Genomic DNA, 17,396 nt, shown 5'->3' with positions numbered 1-17,396 from the left:
TAGGAACAAGTCTTCCATCCCTTAGTCACGGCTCACAGAACTAAACTGATTAAACTCCACTTCAGTGCCTGTTGTAATTATACACACAAGACCTCAATTTGTGTTTATTAGTGCTGTGGCATTTCAAAACCACAAATTACAGCAAACTGAAACTAGTTGCACAGGCTAAGGGTTTGGATGGTGGCCATTTTGTTTTGGTCAGCATTCCATGACGTTGTCTTTTGCATGGGTGTTTATTCCCTCTGCTAAACGTGGGTACATACATTTGTTTTACATTTTATGTAACATTTATTTAACTTTTTTATAGCAGTCCTCCAGGCCTTAGTGAAAGGGCTGCAAAAGACAGGTATCATAGCCCAATAGTAGTCATGTCTCAAGGGCAGAGAGGGGAGTGTGTGTCTGACTAGAGGGCAGAAGGTAGCTCCATCACTGAGCCTTCAGACTCTGTTTACTCCACCAGGGAGAGAAGTACTGAGTGCAAGCCATTTTAAAATTACAAGGTCAGAGTTCCAACCACACCCATGTCTGTTATAGACACCATTTCGCTTGCTTTTTACACACAGACAGACATACAGAGAGAGACAGCATACAGATGACAAAGATGATTCTCAGCTTGACAGATTTAAGCAAATTATCTTTTTAACACATTTATCCGTCATGTACGGGATGGATGTTAACTGGGTAGAGTCAAACAAATCTGAAACACACGTTTCAATGAGCCTTGACTAACAACTCAGGTTTCTGCCTCTTTATTATGAGAAAAAGAAATGCCTTTTCAGCAGAAAATGTTCCAATCAGACAAATAAGGACTATATTTGTAACAAAACTAGAAATTAAACAATATCCAGAGGCACCATTTCATAGTGCCCCCAACCCAAAGTTGCTTGTAGAAACAGTCAACATGCAGTCATCGTTTTAGCCCCAGTCTAAAGTCATATTAGTCACAAGTCAACATGCTCATTTTTCCAAACTCCATCCTCCTTGCAGTATTTTATTACTGTTATGGAGACGAGAATAGTCACTGTACAAAATCAACTCGAAATCAACAATTTTAACCAACTATGACTTTATAAAAGGTCTCAAAAATATCATCAACGTGTGAATGGGTGCTTAGCCAGGCCATTATCATATGAAAGTCCACTTAAACAGTCATCGACCACTAGTTTTTAAAAATTTCAATTGAACCAGTTGATAGTGAACTCAAAAGATAAAGTTCGGCAGTGTGAGTAGATGTAGCAGCACAAAGCGTGAAACAGGAGCAGTTATGATAAATAGCAAAGCAATTTGACACAAAGCCTTTGCTTTCTTCTAAAGTTTAACTGAATAAGAAATTCTTAGGAAGGAAATGGTGAATAGGAAATGTGAATGTGTGACAAAAGCCATGTGTTCCCATGAAGCCAATATTACAGCGATATGATTATGTGAATGCTGTGTGTGCAAGACAGTCATGTTTCTATCCCTATTAAGTCAATATACAATATTACCCTCTAACTTCAGAGAAGGAGCAAACAGGGAAATATGTAGCAAAAAACATTCAGTTCATAGCACTCATTACTCTAGTATTCATATTTAATGACTATGCAAGTCAGCACCAGGAGAGCAACACATTGTGCATGCCAATTTGCCACAAGAGTGACAGCAAATACTGCACAGGCCTACAGAAAGACAGCAGCAGCAGCATAAAAGCAGAATATAGCACAACAGGACCTATATGCAGTAGACCAGTCAAATAAGTCAGCAACACCCACAGCCATGTTGCCACCGGAACACAAACTGAACACACACTCAATATCGTATAAAATTGGGCTACATATTAGTACTGGTAGCTAACAAGCTTACCTTGTTGTCATCTCTGGCATCACAGTAGAGTAAATTTGAGGCCCCTCGCTAACAGCAAACTCAAACTTCTACCACTAATAACTGGTAAAACCATTAAAATTGAATTTAAATCTAAAAAACAACAAGGAGTTAGCCAACGAACTTTTCCACAGCAGACATTTGGATTTAATCTCCAAGGCAGAAAGCACAGGTGTAACTAATTTGGTTAAGGTTGGCTGCGTTCCAGATCTAATTGAGTCACTAGAGCAACCATGCACAATGGCCCAGAAACCGGCACCTTGACAATTAGAACAATTTAGAACTCAATAGGGTGTAGACCTTTTCAAAGTTATAAACATTACAAATAGGTCCAAGTTTGATTCCTGTTGCAGTGAACGCTAATGACATCAGCTGACAGGAAGTAAACAAGGACCAAGCTGTTGCCATGTCATGTTTCCTATGCAATGATATTGTGACTTAATTTAATAACAAGAAAAAGAAAGAAACTGGCACCTTTATGGGATGCAGCCCTAATGAACATTGTGCGCTACACCTGTTTTTCATGCCAAAAAATATCTAGGGGATTATTCTCCCATAATAATAAGGGCTAGCAACACTGGGCAGGGGAGTTTTAAATAGAAGGCTTTCTTGGAAAAGCTGCGTTGGATTTATATTACATCTTGTAGTGTGTGTCATGTGTGAACCACACTGGAGTTGTCTGCTACAAATAGCTAGCTTGTTCTCCATTTATTAGACATATCAGATGGTTAAATGTGCCGTGGGCTTAATTATATACAGCCCTGTTGTAAGTCTTTTGCCTGTTAATAAAAATAGGTTCAGTCAGGACACAAGAGTCACATCTAACTGAACAGATGGGCCACTCATACATTGTATTTGCTTTACGCTAATTTAAACTAGTACTTTTTGCTATTTATCGTCAGGCTTGACTCAACATCAGAAATGGAAAGGAACACATCCAAAATAACCCGGTATCTAAGCTTAAAATTGAACAGCCTAAGGCCCTGAAATTAGATATCTATCAAATGGAAAATGCAGCCTACCTTTCTTAGCAAAATGCCTGATGTCAACAAATGCATTGCTTTTTGTCTTTTGCTCAGGAAACAGTAGCATTTTAACAATAATCATCAGTTGACAGATTTTGTTTTATAAAATGAATAGATTAAAATAATAATAATAATAAAAAAACCTGCCATTTCCTATCATTAGTCAGTTTATGATTTATCCTCTTAGATATTAGCCTACACAGTGAGAGAAAAAACATACAAAACATATTTGTGACTGTAGGGATTGTTTAAATCAAGCTACAACAGTTCATCCAGCTCATCCTCCTCCTGTGTCCATCAGGTGTCTTGTTGATTCCCGCTGTGCAGACATGGCTCAGGTCATTCACGTTTCCAGCAGTCACCACGGCAACAGTCACACTGATGTGTCATATGCTGAACAATATCCTCAGCCCTAGATTGCCTAACCTTATATATCTGTGTGTTTGAGCATGTGCTAACAAGGTCAGCAGTTCAAACAGTATGCATCAACAAACATTTCTCCCCAGTGACCTTCTCTTCATGGCTTTGGTCAAATTGAACAAATCAGCATGATGTTATTTTTTTTTTATCTAACCAATCTCCTCCTCTCTGCCTTTACTGGTCTCAGTCTCCCTTTAACTAACCCTTCAACCTTTCACAGGCACATCTTCAAAAACATGCCTTCCTCATAATAAAATGATGACACCACACTATTTGATAGTTTTGTTCATGTAAAGAAGGGAGGCTGACATGCCACTTGGCCACGGCCCTAGATATAATGTATATTGGAGGTGAGAGTACATGAGTAGTAAAAGGGGAGTCATAACCATTTCCTCTAAGTACTAGCATACGTTTTGTTTATGTATTCTTCCTTGGCTCTATCTATCTGTTGAATTGTGGATTTTACATATTGTATATAAATGATCTAAGCAAACTGCAAGTTACTGTTTAGAACAGGAGGAAGAATGCTGCTGCTTGTTAATCTGCTGGCAATGCAGTAAAGCTCCTATTTTCCCAGTTTGTTCTTAAAACAGATTAGTAGATCCGATGACAATTTTACAGACTTGGTGAAAAAACATTATGGCCCTAGGGTCTATCAACTTAAAGAACTGCGGTATATCTTCTTTTTGTTAGATTGATCATAAAACAGCTGCAGAGAAGACATTTAATCATGGTCTAGTTTATCCCTCCAGCCAGCCATCAATAGTTTTATTTGCAATAGGGTTTGTTTTCTTGGTTTACTCATTCAGAAAGCAGGACGATCCTAGTTACTGCGCGAGGTTAAAACTAAATTCATTATCTACAGTATATCTTATGCTATATCTGGCTTGTCTTAACTCTTTCACTCTTAATTCCAACTACTAAGAGGCACCAAGTGTGGTCACACATGACATCAGGAAGCATTAAATGACAATGTGCAAATCTTTCTTCCGACAGGAAATTTCCAGCCAAGCTGGAAGCCCCTCTGGTGCAGCAATTGATCCACACCAAAGGACATAGCAAAAACACTACAAGATGAACTCACTGACCCAAGTGTATATCTCTGATTCGCAACGTCTATTCTTAATAGTAGTGAAGTATGTATTTGAAAGGCAGCCAAGTGTAAAAATATAAGAGAAAGTCTCCCAGTGTAAGAGAATTACTGTTTCTTGTGAAAGATGCAACATTTACCCCAAATCACGATTGGGGTCACTTAGGGGTACTTTGTCATTTCCTGTAACTCAAGTACAAAAAACCTTTCGAAAACTAAGTCTTTTTCGAAAAAGGGGACCTTCAACAGCTCCACTGACCACTGAGTGACCTGTGTCACGACTTCAAAGAAACCAGAGAGCACATGCGGAAGTCACTTAGTGTGATCGATACAGGATTGTGTTGCTCTAAGAAAGGGAGCAATTCAGTATAAGAACACAACCGACTATAAGATAAAATTTACATTGATTGTTACAGAATGCATTCAATTAAACCTCAAACTGAAAATAATAACAGATCTGCTTCTTGATTTATAGTCAAATTCTACCTGGTTAGATCACACCTAAAGATAACTGGTACTGTAGGTCAGTAAGTGCATTGTTTTTGGTTGACCATTCTTTATCTTTTCCATGTCCAGTCAAATTACACGTAGAGGCAATCATGTGTGTTTGCCGCCATCTAGTGTACAGAGGATGATCGGTAAGATCTCTCTGTCCCTTATATTGTACCTCAACATTACAGTGCTGAAATATATGCATTTCTTTCATCTGGACAGAATCTTTTATATATATATATATATATATATATATATATATATATATATATACATATATATTATGAACTGTATATGATTATTTTAAAAGATGCTTTAAGACAAAAACTACATTTTCCACTTTTTTATTTCCATTGCACAGTAATCTCTATCTACAGAATTTCTAAATTCGTGTGGCAGCAGATAAAGTCATAAACATCCATGTGAAAGTTGCATAAAACTGTACAAGAAAATTGGCTACAATGAGAAAAATACTGCAACCCACTTATAACTGTTGAATCCAGGACAGAAGATGGCATATGGCAGATAGACAGGACTCCCTCTTGTTGCTTGAGTTTGTGGATTGTATCGGGTAAGAATACTGCATACTGTAGTGTATGGACAAGAAACAAACCACTAAAAATAAAAAAATAAAAAACAAATATAACATTGAAAAAAAGAAAAACTGAAACACACAAATAACAGGTAGGAGGGAAGGACACTGAACAGGTTTTTGGGGATGACCTCTAGCTAAAACTAGTTTATTTTTCCTGAAGTTATTATTTTTTTCCCCCACTTCTTCACCTTGGGGGTTAAAGACAGAGCTAACTACCAACATCCACACTACAATGCTTACTAAACACAGAGAAGGCCATATCTGTCGCTGTAGAACCAAGAGAGTCATTGGTAGACTCACTGGAGGAAGAGAGAAAGAGACTGAAGTAGGAGAGTCGAAGCATGTGTGCAAAGACCAAACATGCACCAGTTAAAGTAAACCAGAATTTAGAGGTCATCCTCTAATGCTCATTATCCTATTGTTATCTTTTTATCGTCACTGTTGGCTTTAGTAAGTGTAACGGACACTCAACTGGATACAGACGGCTGACTGGTGAGACTAAGGACATCAACATCAATTATTAAACAACCAAAATCTTAAATGATATCACTTAATTTACATGAGCACACCCAGACATACAGAGAGACATACAAACACACACACACACACACACAAAAAGATGAATGTGTCTGAGCTGTAGTGGAATGGTTCAGGTTTTTGTTTTAAGGAAGCAGCCCCATCAACCAACACTTAGGCCACGTCAGACATTTAACATTAGTCCAGATGTCACATTTTATGACATATTGTGAAACAATAGTAATATAAATGGCTGAGTTCCATTGCAACTTGCTCGATTTCTTGAACCCTGAAAGATAATGGAGATGATAATATTCCTAAATTGACCTGATCCTTGGCCTGCACTCCATGGGTGAAGTATACTGTATGACACATACTGTCTGGCGGAGCGACGAGCCAAATGAAAATGCAATGGAAAAGCTAAAGCAACTCTTTGGCGTCAGAAAAAATATGGCCTCTCTCCTCTTCTGTTACTTGAGCAACCTCGACATTTACTTTCCAGTTGGTCTTAGATTGTCAAACTATTTACTTATATACAAATAAAGGTTAAAAGCCTGGTAGACAGAGAGATACACCACATTTGAGCTTTACTGCAAATCTGGGAATAGAAATGAGATAATAATGAAAGTGAGCGTTTCTGACACCAAACACAACAGTCTCTTGCACCTCAATAAATAAATATTAACAAAGAAATCGCACAGACAATTTTCTCATACAGACAACTGTCAGCAAAACCTGAAATGTTTTAAGGATTACACATCCGTATTTCTTATTATTCTGCATAATATGGGTACACACAAATAGGGTTTCTACTCATGTGCATGTAATCTCCATATTGATGGTACTCCAGAATGTGGAAACTCCACCAACTCTGTTAGTGTATTTAACACTGATCTCATCAGCATTAGTACAGTCACACTCAGACTAAGCCAATCTGCGGCAGTTTATGACATTACAGGGTGAGGGAGGCAGTTCACATCACATCAGAATACATGAAATCCTCAGGTAAACAACAAACGTGTGGGGTTCATACGCCCTTGCTTTAAGAGTCAAGAAATCTGATGTTGCCATGTTAATGAGTACTAAATGATATATGCCTTTAAAATCCTTGCCCTCCTTTTGTAGATTCCAGCCCTTTTCATAAGGAGAAATTAATCTGAGTTGTTAGATAAAAGCCACAAAACATATTTTTTCAACAAATTAAACATCATCCACTTTCACAACAATAGAAAAATAAGAGATTTTCCAATAATACAGACAGAGCAAAAAACCCAACAAATAACAAATAGAGGAATGGCAAGAAAATAGAAATTAACATACTGTATACACGCGCACGCACGCACACGCGCAAACACACACACACACACACACACACACACACACACACACACACACACACACACACACACACACACACACACACACACACACACACACACACACACACACACACACACACACACACACACACACACACACACACACACACACACACACACACACACACACTGTTGGTAACGATATGAAAGTCTGTAAGATACAGAGGAGAGTCTAGAGGTTGAGCGAGATGACGAAATATCCAGTGTACATCAGAATAAGTTGCTTTTATCCCCATGACTCTCTGCATAGAGGAGGCGTCACTGTCGCAGCACTTCCTGTGGCTCTCCAACGCAGCCCTCTTCGGCCTTCACACTCTAATCCTGTCTCCTTGATGAGTTATTCCGTTTCTTTTGTACTTGTCACTCGGAAGTTGATACAGCGATGCACATTTATTAGATTTATGTATATATAATGATGAACTTTAGATTCTTTTTCCTTCTTTTTACATTTTAAGAATGTTTTGTAGCCTGTTTCTTCATTAGGTATTTGTCTTTTTTTCAGCTATATTCGTCAGTTTGAATACTGGCCCTGATGGGCTCGCAGTAAAGACAACAGTATAGGACATTTTGGCAAATGAGAATGAAGAATCTCCAGGTGCGTGGGCCAATTGGCTACCTCGGAGGAGAAGTTGAACAGAGATAAACAAAGAGACAAAAACATAAAAAAAGACACCATTTGTTTGCTCCCTCTGAGGTTGTCCTTCTCCCCTGTCTACCCCTCAGTTCCACCCTAAGACTGAGGTAAGAACAGTATTCAACATTGTGCTAGGGGAGAAACTCCCAAGTGTTCCAGTGAAGAAGGCTTGGAGGGATGGATGAATGGACAGACGGATGGGTGGGGGTAACGGTGAGTCCAAATGAGCCGATGCAAGGTGACAGTTGTGTCCTTGGAGCTCTGCTCCTCCCCTGTCACTGATCAGAACTGGTACCATTTTTTGTCTTTGCACTTCAGCATCATCTGTAAACAGAGGAAATGTTGGACTGAGAACATGATTCAAAATAATGTATGAGGATTGTCCTCACAACTTCTATTCCTTATGCTGAAGTTTTTAAATCTTAAAATGATCAATAAGCATCACCGGAAAACTCACATATTTTAGAATTGATGTCTTATCTCTGTAAAGAAAGTCTGTCTACAACTGACATCAGACTCCCTTGCCCAAGTACTTTGAACTTTCTACAGGCATACAGTGACCTCTAGTGGTCAAATAAAAGTGTATGTGAGTAATGTTTCTGAAGTCTGGACTAAGCCCTGAATGGCTCAAAAACGCCCCTGTGTACACTTCACCTGTGCCAGGCTGCTGTGACTGAATTTGTGTCTTGCCAAAGATGAATGGGAACAGCAATATCAAAAGGTTGAAAATCTAAATTTGCTTTTCATTTGGTTTGTTTATTATCTGGCCCTTGGCTTCCTGTCATTTTGCAAGTGGCCCCTGGCAAGGCTGAGTATTCCTGAGCTGTGGTGTCCTTGCTATGACTCCAGATTTGAGACTTGCAAACATTTTTCTGTTACCTCATGGGCGTGTTTGGAAAAGGAGTCTGCACTGGCCATCATTGCAGCTGTCCTCTCATCCAGCTCGCCCAGTTTCTGGCCTCTTTCATCCAGTGCTATCCGGGCGCGTGCCAGATCTCCAACCACACCAGACGCTGCTCCTTTCATGCCCTCAATGCCACCCGGGCCTGGGATGTGCTGGGCCAGACTTCGAGATGCCTTTCCAGCTGATATCTCACCAACTGAGTTAAAAGCAAAAGAAAAAAGGGAGAAATTAGTGAGTGAGAGGCTGAATCAGAAAAGGACTGAACTACTGCATATCTGGGCATGTGAAGTTTTGGCATACATAGCTCCTCTCTGTCCAGTGACTGTGCTCCTCCCCCAAAGAGCCCTTTGAAGAACCCTCTGTTGGGTGCCTCTGGAGTCTCCACGGGTGTGAAAAGTTCACCCAGCATCTCCTGAAACATCAACACACACATCATCCTGCTTCATACAACGCAGTTTAATTATCTGTGTCTATTAATAAAGTGTTCTTGTCCACTATACATACACATATAACCCTACACAGTCTGGCATATAGTTTCTGATACATTACATGCATACCTTTTATGCATGCCCCTAAAGTTTTCTTTATCTTGTCCAGTTATTTTGAATGATCAAATGATGATTTAAACCCGAAATCATGAACCACGACTCATTAAATCCATATGCTGTACTGTATATAGAATTTTAACCGACCTGTAGGTTTTCACAGGTGTCCTGGCTGTAAGTGATCCTCTGGATTTCAGTGGGGGAGCAGAGGTACATGGCCTGACCTAGGTTGGTGAAGCAGAACGTCCTGGCTATCCGCATGTCTGTCAAAGGCAGGTAGTTTACATCCATGAGCGGTCTCAGTCCCGGCACGCTAGACAGGGGGACACAGAAATGATATATGTGATTTTACGTGTAAAGAATACTATAAGTCTTATTGCAGTCTTGGTCGTCACCTAAACCCAAGATTACGGTGTTTGTTTAAGTAAAGATTTTAAGTTTTATCACTCTCTATCTACACTATTTAGCATATTTCAATCTCCTGAAACATTGATGGCAATGTTCACGCACTCAGCAGACAAAAACACACACAGGCAGACAGCTGGGCATCCTCTCATTCTCAGACATCCATATGGATGGCTGTTCTGTCTCTGTCTCTCTCCTCTAGGGAAGTGAAGATTAATGAGGATGAGCGACAGACTAATACACCTCCTACTGACTTATACCCTTCCACACACTGCATGAAAAGTATCTGGTGTGTCTGCATGTGCATATGCATGCCTATGTCACCTTGTCCGAGGGTTTAAATTGTAAGGTTAAATTTAGGACAACGTTTAGTGGTGGTGTTGTGTCGAGCATTTAGGTTAACGTTGCAATCAAAGCATGATAGCTGATAGGACAGAGGTGGGTGTGTTCGTTGTGGGTGTGTAAGAGGACATCATTTTGTATATGACTTTGGATGACAACTTGAGCAAAAAGAAAAGTTTAATTGAGGACATAGTATGATGATTCTGCCTGCCTCAGTGGTGACGGCATTTATTTCTGCCATTTAAAAGTTTATCTGTTGCCCTGATAACATTGTTAAACCACACATCATCTGCAACAAACAACAGTTGTTTACATAATGTAGGGATTTATGAATGAATCAATGACACATAACAAAGCTAGCACAGAGAGCAACGTTGCATGAAAGATAATTTCCTCATCACATAACAATGACGTGAAATCTGTCTTTTTAATGTTAAAACTTTCCTGCATGTGCAGCTGGTTTGTCGGCAGCTGTAAAATGTTTTATAAAGTAACAGAAAGTTAAAGCTGCGGTCAGCTTGGATTCACACTGATTTATACAGTATGTGACAGGTTTCATAGTGAAAGAAACATCCAAATAAACTTTTCAAACTATCTCTGTAGCCTAATCTACAAAGTCCATCTGTGTGCTTAGAATGTTCCAAATGCTCACTTTATGCCAAAAGGATGGCTAAATACCATATACTGTACAGTCTATGCTAAATAACCAACTACCATCTCAATCATGCACAACCCTGATGATCTCATAAGCAGAACCAGGTGCCTACCTCTCGCTCCTCTATTGATCAGAACTAATCTGGCACAGCTCTCTTATTGACACTGCACCCCTTTAAAATCAATTTAGTTGTTCTCTAAAAGTGTTTCATCCTCAAAATACATATTATAGGGTTGTCATGGCAATATGAACCCAAACTGGCAAAAATACTGACTCTTCAGCATCTTTTGTTTTAAAAAACACAAACTCAAACAAGAATACTGTTCTCTGTGAAAGTAATAAAACATATAGAGATTGACAGCAGGCTGATCCAAACTACTTCAATCAAATCATATGAACAAGATTCATTAAAGTGACTTTGACTGATACATTCCAATAATAACCTGACATTTTTCCCACCTGAGGGTCATGATGTGGCCATTGGCACAGAAACACGCCAGACACACGCCTTGGCTCATCTGCACCACATCTGCCCGTAGGATGAAGGAGGCCTCTGTGATACTGTGTTTATAGATGCAGGTCTGGGAGGGGAGGGAAATAACTTTGGCCTGTTTCTCTGAACACACCACAGCGTACTGGCTCTCGTTGAGGTCCTGGGAGGTGGAAGGCGACACTGAGACGGGCCGGCGCTTACGGACCTTCTCTCTTTCTTCACCGTCTGCTGTAACATTGGGTTCAAACCAGGGCTCATACGCAGGGGGCAGCATGGAACCCGTTGAGTCCAGGAAAGCCATCCGCATGACACTGCCCTTCAGCCGCACCAACATGCCTGATGGAAGGAATAGGCTTGTTACTGAAATCTGGATTTAAATTCAGTGGCTTTATCTTTTTTATATTGATGCTGTTGTTTTAAAACCCTTTATCACTGATGTTCTAACAGCCAATATTGTTAACATCCTCATCAATCTGTTTTTCATCTACTAATAGCAACAAAACTGTTATGCATCCCTATTTTCTACCCCATTACCCACCCGTAGGTGAAATGATAACTGGCTGCAGTTGTCGTTGCTCCCCAGCAGGTGGCAAGGTGAGAGCTAGAGCCAGCACGGTGCCCAGGGTGGTGCCCACATACAGGCAGGGTGTCAAAGTGCTATCCCCCTTTCGAGCAAAGGCCTCACTAAAGTAGAAGGAGCTGATGGCTTCACGGGCTTCCTTGTCGATGCTGGTGACGCTGGAGGAGCGCGAGCGGCTGAAAGAATTGTCCCGGTGGTCTAATGGGTTGGCACCCCGCGGCGGGCATACAGACAGGAGGACAGTAAGGAGAAAACAGAGAGAGGTAAAGAACCTGCCAAGCAGTAAAATCACAAGACAGTCAACACTGGATACTGTACTGTACATACAAAGTGATTAATTAAACATTTTTTACAGTGTCTTAGTAAATCAAACAATTCTTTATGACTGATCTCTATAAGTTATTGACGATGTAGGTATAGAAAGCTGTTAGAGAAATCCATGAGTATGGGCTTGCATTCTAAACAGTGGATAAATATAAAAGGCTGGTTTAATTTGATCTCAGATTGACTGGTTAACAGAGCAGCATCACCCTAAACCTTATTGATGGCAACTTTGTATTATGCGTACTTCATATTATATATTATACAATGGAAACAAATCAAGCGCAATTATGCATTTGTACATTTTCACAGGCTGACCAATATTTTCAAGATTTTCCATCCCCAAAGAGCAGCTTTATTAGTATGAAAGAACCGGCTACTTTGGTGACATAACAGCTAAACAGGTAAAGGTCTTGGCACTTGCACATTTTGATTTTCACAATGTCCCATCCAATGTTCTTGGTGCTTTGGATGAATGTTGTACACCCCTGAAGAAGAAAATCCTTTTTTTAAAGTGTCAAAAATTCTATATTGGGAATTTTTAAGGCACCAATCAGACAGAGAAAGGAAATACATGAAGAACACAGAAGAGAGAGAAAAGAGAAAGCTGCAAAAGTAACAGAAAGCGTTAAAGTGAGATGGAGTGTGCATATTTTAGCTTAGCACCACTGACCTCTAGTACAACACCCACCAAGGTCAAAAAGTGGGAGTCAGAGCACAGAAGAAAATTTCACACTTTGATTTAGCTCAGTAAATTTAAATACTCGTCAGATCAGTGCTACTTTTGTCTCATGCAAACTTAGGAGAATATCTGCACAGCTTGCCACCAGATAAAACTGGACTTATGGGATGTGGTGGAGTCCAGTTGAAGTGAGAAAGATATACTGCATTACAATACAAATTGTTTGGAGACACGAAGTCAAGGCTTACCCAAGTCTGGCTTTAGCTCAGTAGGCAAGCTTAATTTCCGTGACATCCTTGCTGGAAAAAAGAGAACATCCCTCTTTACAAACACACGTCTACGCTAACACACGATGCCATGCAAAGCTAGATAACTAGCATTGGGCTAGGACTGTGCACAAAGCTAAAATACATGAAAACGACAAAAGGCTGTGTAACAAAGTGCCAGGGGGGGATTATCTAATTGACTTGAGGAGTCAAAATGTTTTAAATAGAAGGAAACACTGTGTAACGGCTCAGAGACGACCCTGTATATCACAGAGGCATGCTGTGGAAGACAAAACAAAGGAGGTGACCTCTGGTTGCACAATGCCCTGCAAGAGAGGACTGGTACAGTGAGCTACATCAAAACGGCACAGCCATTCAGGACCCTCATGCCACAGGAGCATGCACCAAGATCGGGAAGGCAACAGGAAACAGAAAATACTGAACAGGAGATGGAAGAAGACAGTGGAAAAGATGGCTACTGAAGTAGTCTACTGCTAGTAACTGTTAACCTTCTTGTTTTTACTTAATTAATAACCTTCTTAGGCACTTACCCAAAATGGTCTCAACTAGTACAAATACTTTTGATTACAGTATGTGTGCATGTATTGCAAAACGCATTTGGTTTTATCACTCCATCTTTTAAAATAGTGAAATTTAAATAGAAACGACAATGAATGACTGGTCTTCAATGTGATTTCTCTGTCTGTAGGAGAAAGAAGCAGGAGAAACTTTATTTGATCAAAGGGGACATTAATCATGCATTCACTTAGATGTTATGTTTACAAATGGTAGTTAAGAAGTAATGGCTAGTTAGCAAGTTTGGTTCTAAAAACTGATAGAAACCCACCTTTACAAATGTATAAAATAAGAATGCAACATCCATAAAGTTCCCATATTATGCGTGTCCACTAGAATATGTTTACATGCTTTAATGTTCAAAAAACCTTTTAATTTCTCTCATATTGTCTATTCGAACATACTTTTATTCACCCTCTGTCTGAAATGCTACGTTTAAGCACCTGTCTCTTTAAGACCCTCTCTCCACAAAATCTATACATAGTATAGTTGTGACATCACAACCATACGAAAGTCCTGACGGCTCGTTTAAAGACACAGTTTCTAAATACAGTTACTACTAATGTGTGGATTTCTCTGTGGATTGAGTGTGTTGATACTCTCGCAGTATGTATCAGTATAGCACCTCAACCTGCTTTCTAAATCTCACTTTAAACAATGTGTGGCCTCTAATACCCTTTAAAAGTCCAAAATTATGTATATTATATATATATATATATATAATATTATGTTCATAAATCTTCAGTCACCCATTTCATTTTCTGTTTAATCTAAGGGCCCCGCGGATTTCCACTTTTTCTGGCTAGTTAGACCACTGCGCGGGTTAAAGAGGGTGGAGCTATGGGAATTATGTGAGGTCACCAAACTTCATGAACCCATAAGAATAATAAAGCAATGTCTCTGCCCTCACAGGTGCAACAAAGCTAATAGGAGGATCAAGAAAATGTGCTGTATATTAAGAGGCGTAAAATATTTTTTAAAAACACGTCTTGCAGAACTTTAAACAGGATTCAGACTAATTGAGGTCGGGCTAGTTAAAAAAAAACTAACATGTTGATCTGAGAAGGATAGGTCTGGGTAAGGTCCAAACTCCAGTCTCGGATTTATCAGTTATTTTAGATACCTACTCATTGTCACCTGAATCAGAAAGAAGGTAGGATAAAGAACCCCTACCTCCTGCAGACAAAAAGCATTACATTTGAGCAGTTGATACATTATTATCTACTTCATCAACACACACTGAAGGTACACAAAGACAGTTGGGTAGATGAGTCACTAACTGCTCTGCGGTAGCATCATACTGGTACAGAGCCCATCAATTAACTCGTAATCTGCTGTAGGAGGTCAGGACAGATAGCACACGCAGGCACATTTACAATATAACACTCGTGCTACATACATGTAGCATGCAATGTGTGTCTAAGGCAATAAAGCTATATTGTGTGTATGCAGACAGCTCAACTTCTGCCCTGCTTCCAGGTTAGCCTCAGCTCCAAGAGCTTTTCGATCTCTGTGTATACTTCTATACTTGGGTACAGATGTCAAATATGAGCATCTTATGAAAAACTACAGTCGTTTATAATTTAATACAGTGAAAACCAAAACATATTGGAAAGGAAGCTAACCCGGAAGCTGAACTTTTCCTCTCTGTTCTATTTCTTTCCACTGTGATGACCATGACACGGAGGACAGAGACAGTGGGGAGGGGTGGGAGGACAAATCTGGACTTTGTCCTGCCTTAACAGCCTCTCATAAACATCTTTGGCCAATCTTACCTCCTCTACCACCTCCATTGTAGAATTGCTGTAGATTGCTGTTTGACATCAACACTTTTGGAAGTGTAAGGGGGAAAGTAAAGTAGAGTAAATATTTCGTTAGAAACACCCTTTGGTTTGTTACTATTGTTGGCCTGAAACTGGCCTTTTAACTCACTAATGTTGGTTCAAAATTCAGAACATTGGTTTGACTCAAATACCCTGTTTTCTCATGTAAAAACCCCGTACCCTAAAAACACTGCCTGCGTTTTATAAAAAACAAAACAATTGGTCGGGTAAATCTAGTCAGGCTCTGAATCCATTTAATTAGACAGATATCAAAGGTCTACACGACCTACATTTAACTTCGCATTTCTATTGGTATGTCACTAAATTCTGTTCATTAAATGATGGGCCAAAACAGTCGCGGTCCTGTTGACATGTTTTCACCGTAACAAATAACAACAATCACAGTTGTCCCTTGAACTAATGAAATGACCACGGCAACAGTTCAATGTCTGTTCTACTATCAGTTGACTATTGCTGTGGATGTAGTGTGAGACGAAAATAAAAAGGTGGTGTGAGAAGGAGTACTAACTTGCTACTGATGTTTCTGTTGTGCTGCGTGCATATCCTTAAAATATCCTTACAGTATTAAATGCATAATCAAGTCTATCTGTGATTTTATGCAAATCAAACTATTCTAAGGATTTTCTCGGATAAACCTTAACCTCTCCTGGCACTAATGGAGTCCTAATTCATCCTACGGCTACTTATTTCAAGGTAAAACAGGTGAAATAGCATTAGAAGAAAACTAAACTATTTTTCTTTCACTGGCAGACTTTATCAATTACCAAAAAAAACAAAAACAGAAAAAAGGTCTTAGCCCTAGACTAAATGACTGTTAAGGCAGATTTCTTTTTGCAGGAGGGCACCTTATCTCTCTCTCTGTCCTATGAATAATGCAGAGCAGACAGATGTACCAGACCACAGTCTGGTGGCACCAGACATGGGGGGTTGGGGCAGTCATCATACCTGCAGCAGGATTCCAGACTCTGAGATTTGTTTTCTGTCTAACCTTTTTAGAAAGCTCTTTATTTTCAGTGCCAAGTTACCCCTAATGAGATGGATCTGGGCTGCTTTCTCTTTAAGCACCTTCATCTGAAATACTAATGTCATAGATTAAGAAGGAGGCAAGTAAAACAGCAAGAGAGCATCGCACTGTTGCAAAACACAGCGTAGTTCTTCTGTGGCGGTAGTGCATAATATACTAAATGGATTTTGTTGGTTTGCATGTGGTCATATTCACTGATATAGAAACTGCTTAATATGATAATGTTCTGTGCAAATCTGCGGCAGCACAGAGCACACAGACACTTTTAAATGTTTAACTGAAAGATGATCTCTGCTGAAATAATACATTTTAACTGTGGACTATTCTTCATTAATCACTTTACCATTCATAATTATGCAGTTATGCACACTTACTGAAAATGTGAAAATACCAAATACCTCAGGCCCTTCAGGTTGAACTTTTACTTTTTTAGCTTATTCTCAGATTAATGTAAATTAATGGGCTTTTCTACCAGAATGCAAAGTTTTGGTTAATTCAATTATAAATCCTTATTTGTCACACTGAATTAGCATCACAGAGATTGGGTACATTTACAGCCTATAACCCAGTCTGCCAGGATACCGTGTGAGATTAAAAACAAATGTATTCCTGTCCAATAAAATACTACTAAAAGTAGAGCTCTTCAAATACATGGTAATATAGGTATATTTTTGACTGGTTTTCTGTTTGGCTTTTACATCTTGACAACACAAAGCTATATTTTTCCCTTTATTTCTTTTCATAAGACACT

General features: G+C 39.4%; 1 protein-coding gene across 1 annotated transcript in view; it reads right to left on the bottom strand.

The window, feature by feature from the left end:
* Positions 1-8,204: 8,204 nt before the first annotated feature.
* Positions 8,205-17,396, bottom strand: part of stxbp5a (syntaxin binding protein 5a (tomosyn)) — a 92,533-nt gene continuing 83,341 nt past the window's right edge. Inside the window, exons 21-28 of the mRNA XM_083934202.1 lie at positions 15,553-15,606; positions 13,184-13,234; positions 11,891-12,172; positions 11,319-11,688; positions 9,605-9,770; positions 9,213-9,324; positions 8,888-9,108; positions 8,205-8,332 (exon numbers count right to left, since the gene is read on the bottom strand). Of these exons, the coding sequence (XP_083790328.1) occupies positions 8,291-8,332; positions 8,888-9,108; positions 9,213-9,324; positions 9,605-9,770; positions 11,319-11,688; positions 11,891-12,172; positions 13,184-13,234; positions 15,553-15,606 (1,298 nt within the window). The 3' untranslated portion in view covers positions 8,205-8,290. The remainder of the gene's footprint in view (positions 8,333-8,887; positions 9,109-9,212; positions 9,325-9,604; positions 9,771-11,318; positions 11,689-11,890; positions 12,173-13,183; positions 13,235-15,552; positions 15,607-17,396) is intronic.

This window comes from Echiichthys vipera, assembly GCF_963691815.1.
Source record: "Echiichthys vipera genome assembly, chromosome: 19".
In the NCBI taxonomy this organism is placed as follows: domain Eukaryota; kingdom Metazoa; phylum Chordata; class Actinopteri; order Perciformes; family Trachinidae; genus Echiichthys; species Echiichthys vipera.
The sequence above is the reverse complement of the archived record's forward strand: the minus strand, read 5'-3'. Positions and strand labels throughout refer to the sequence as shown.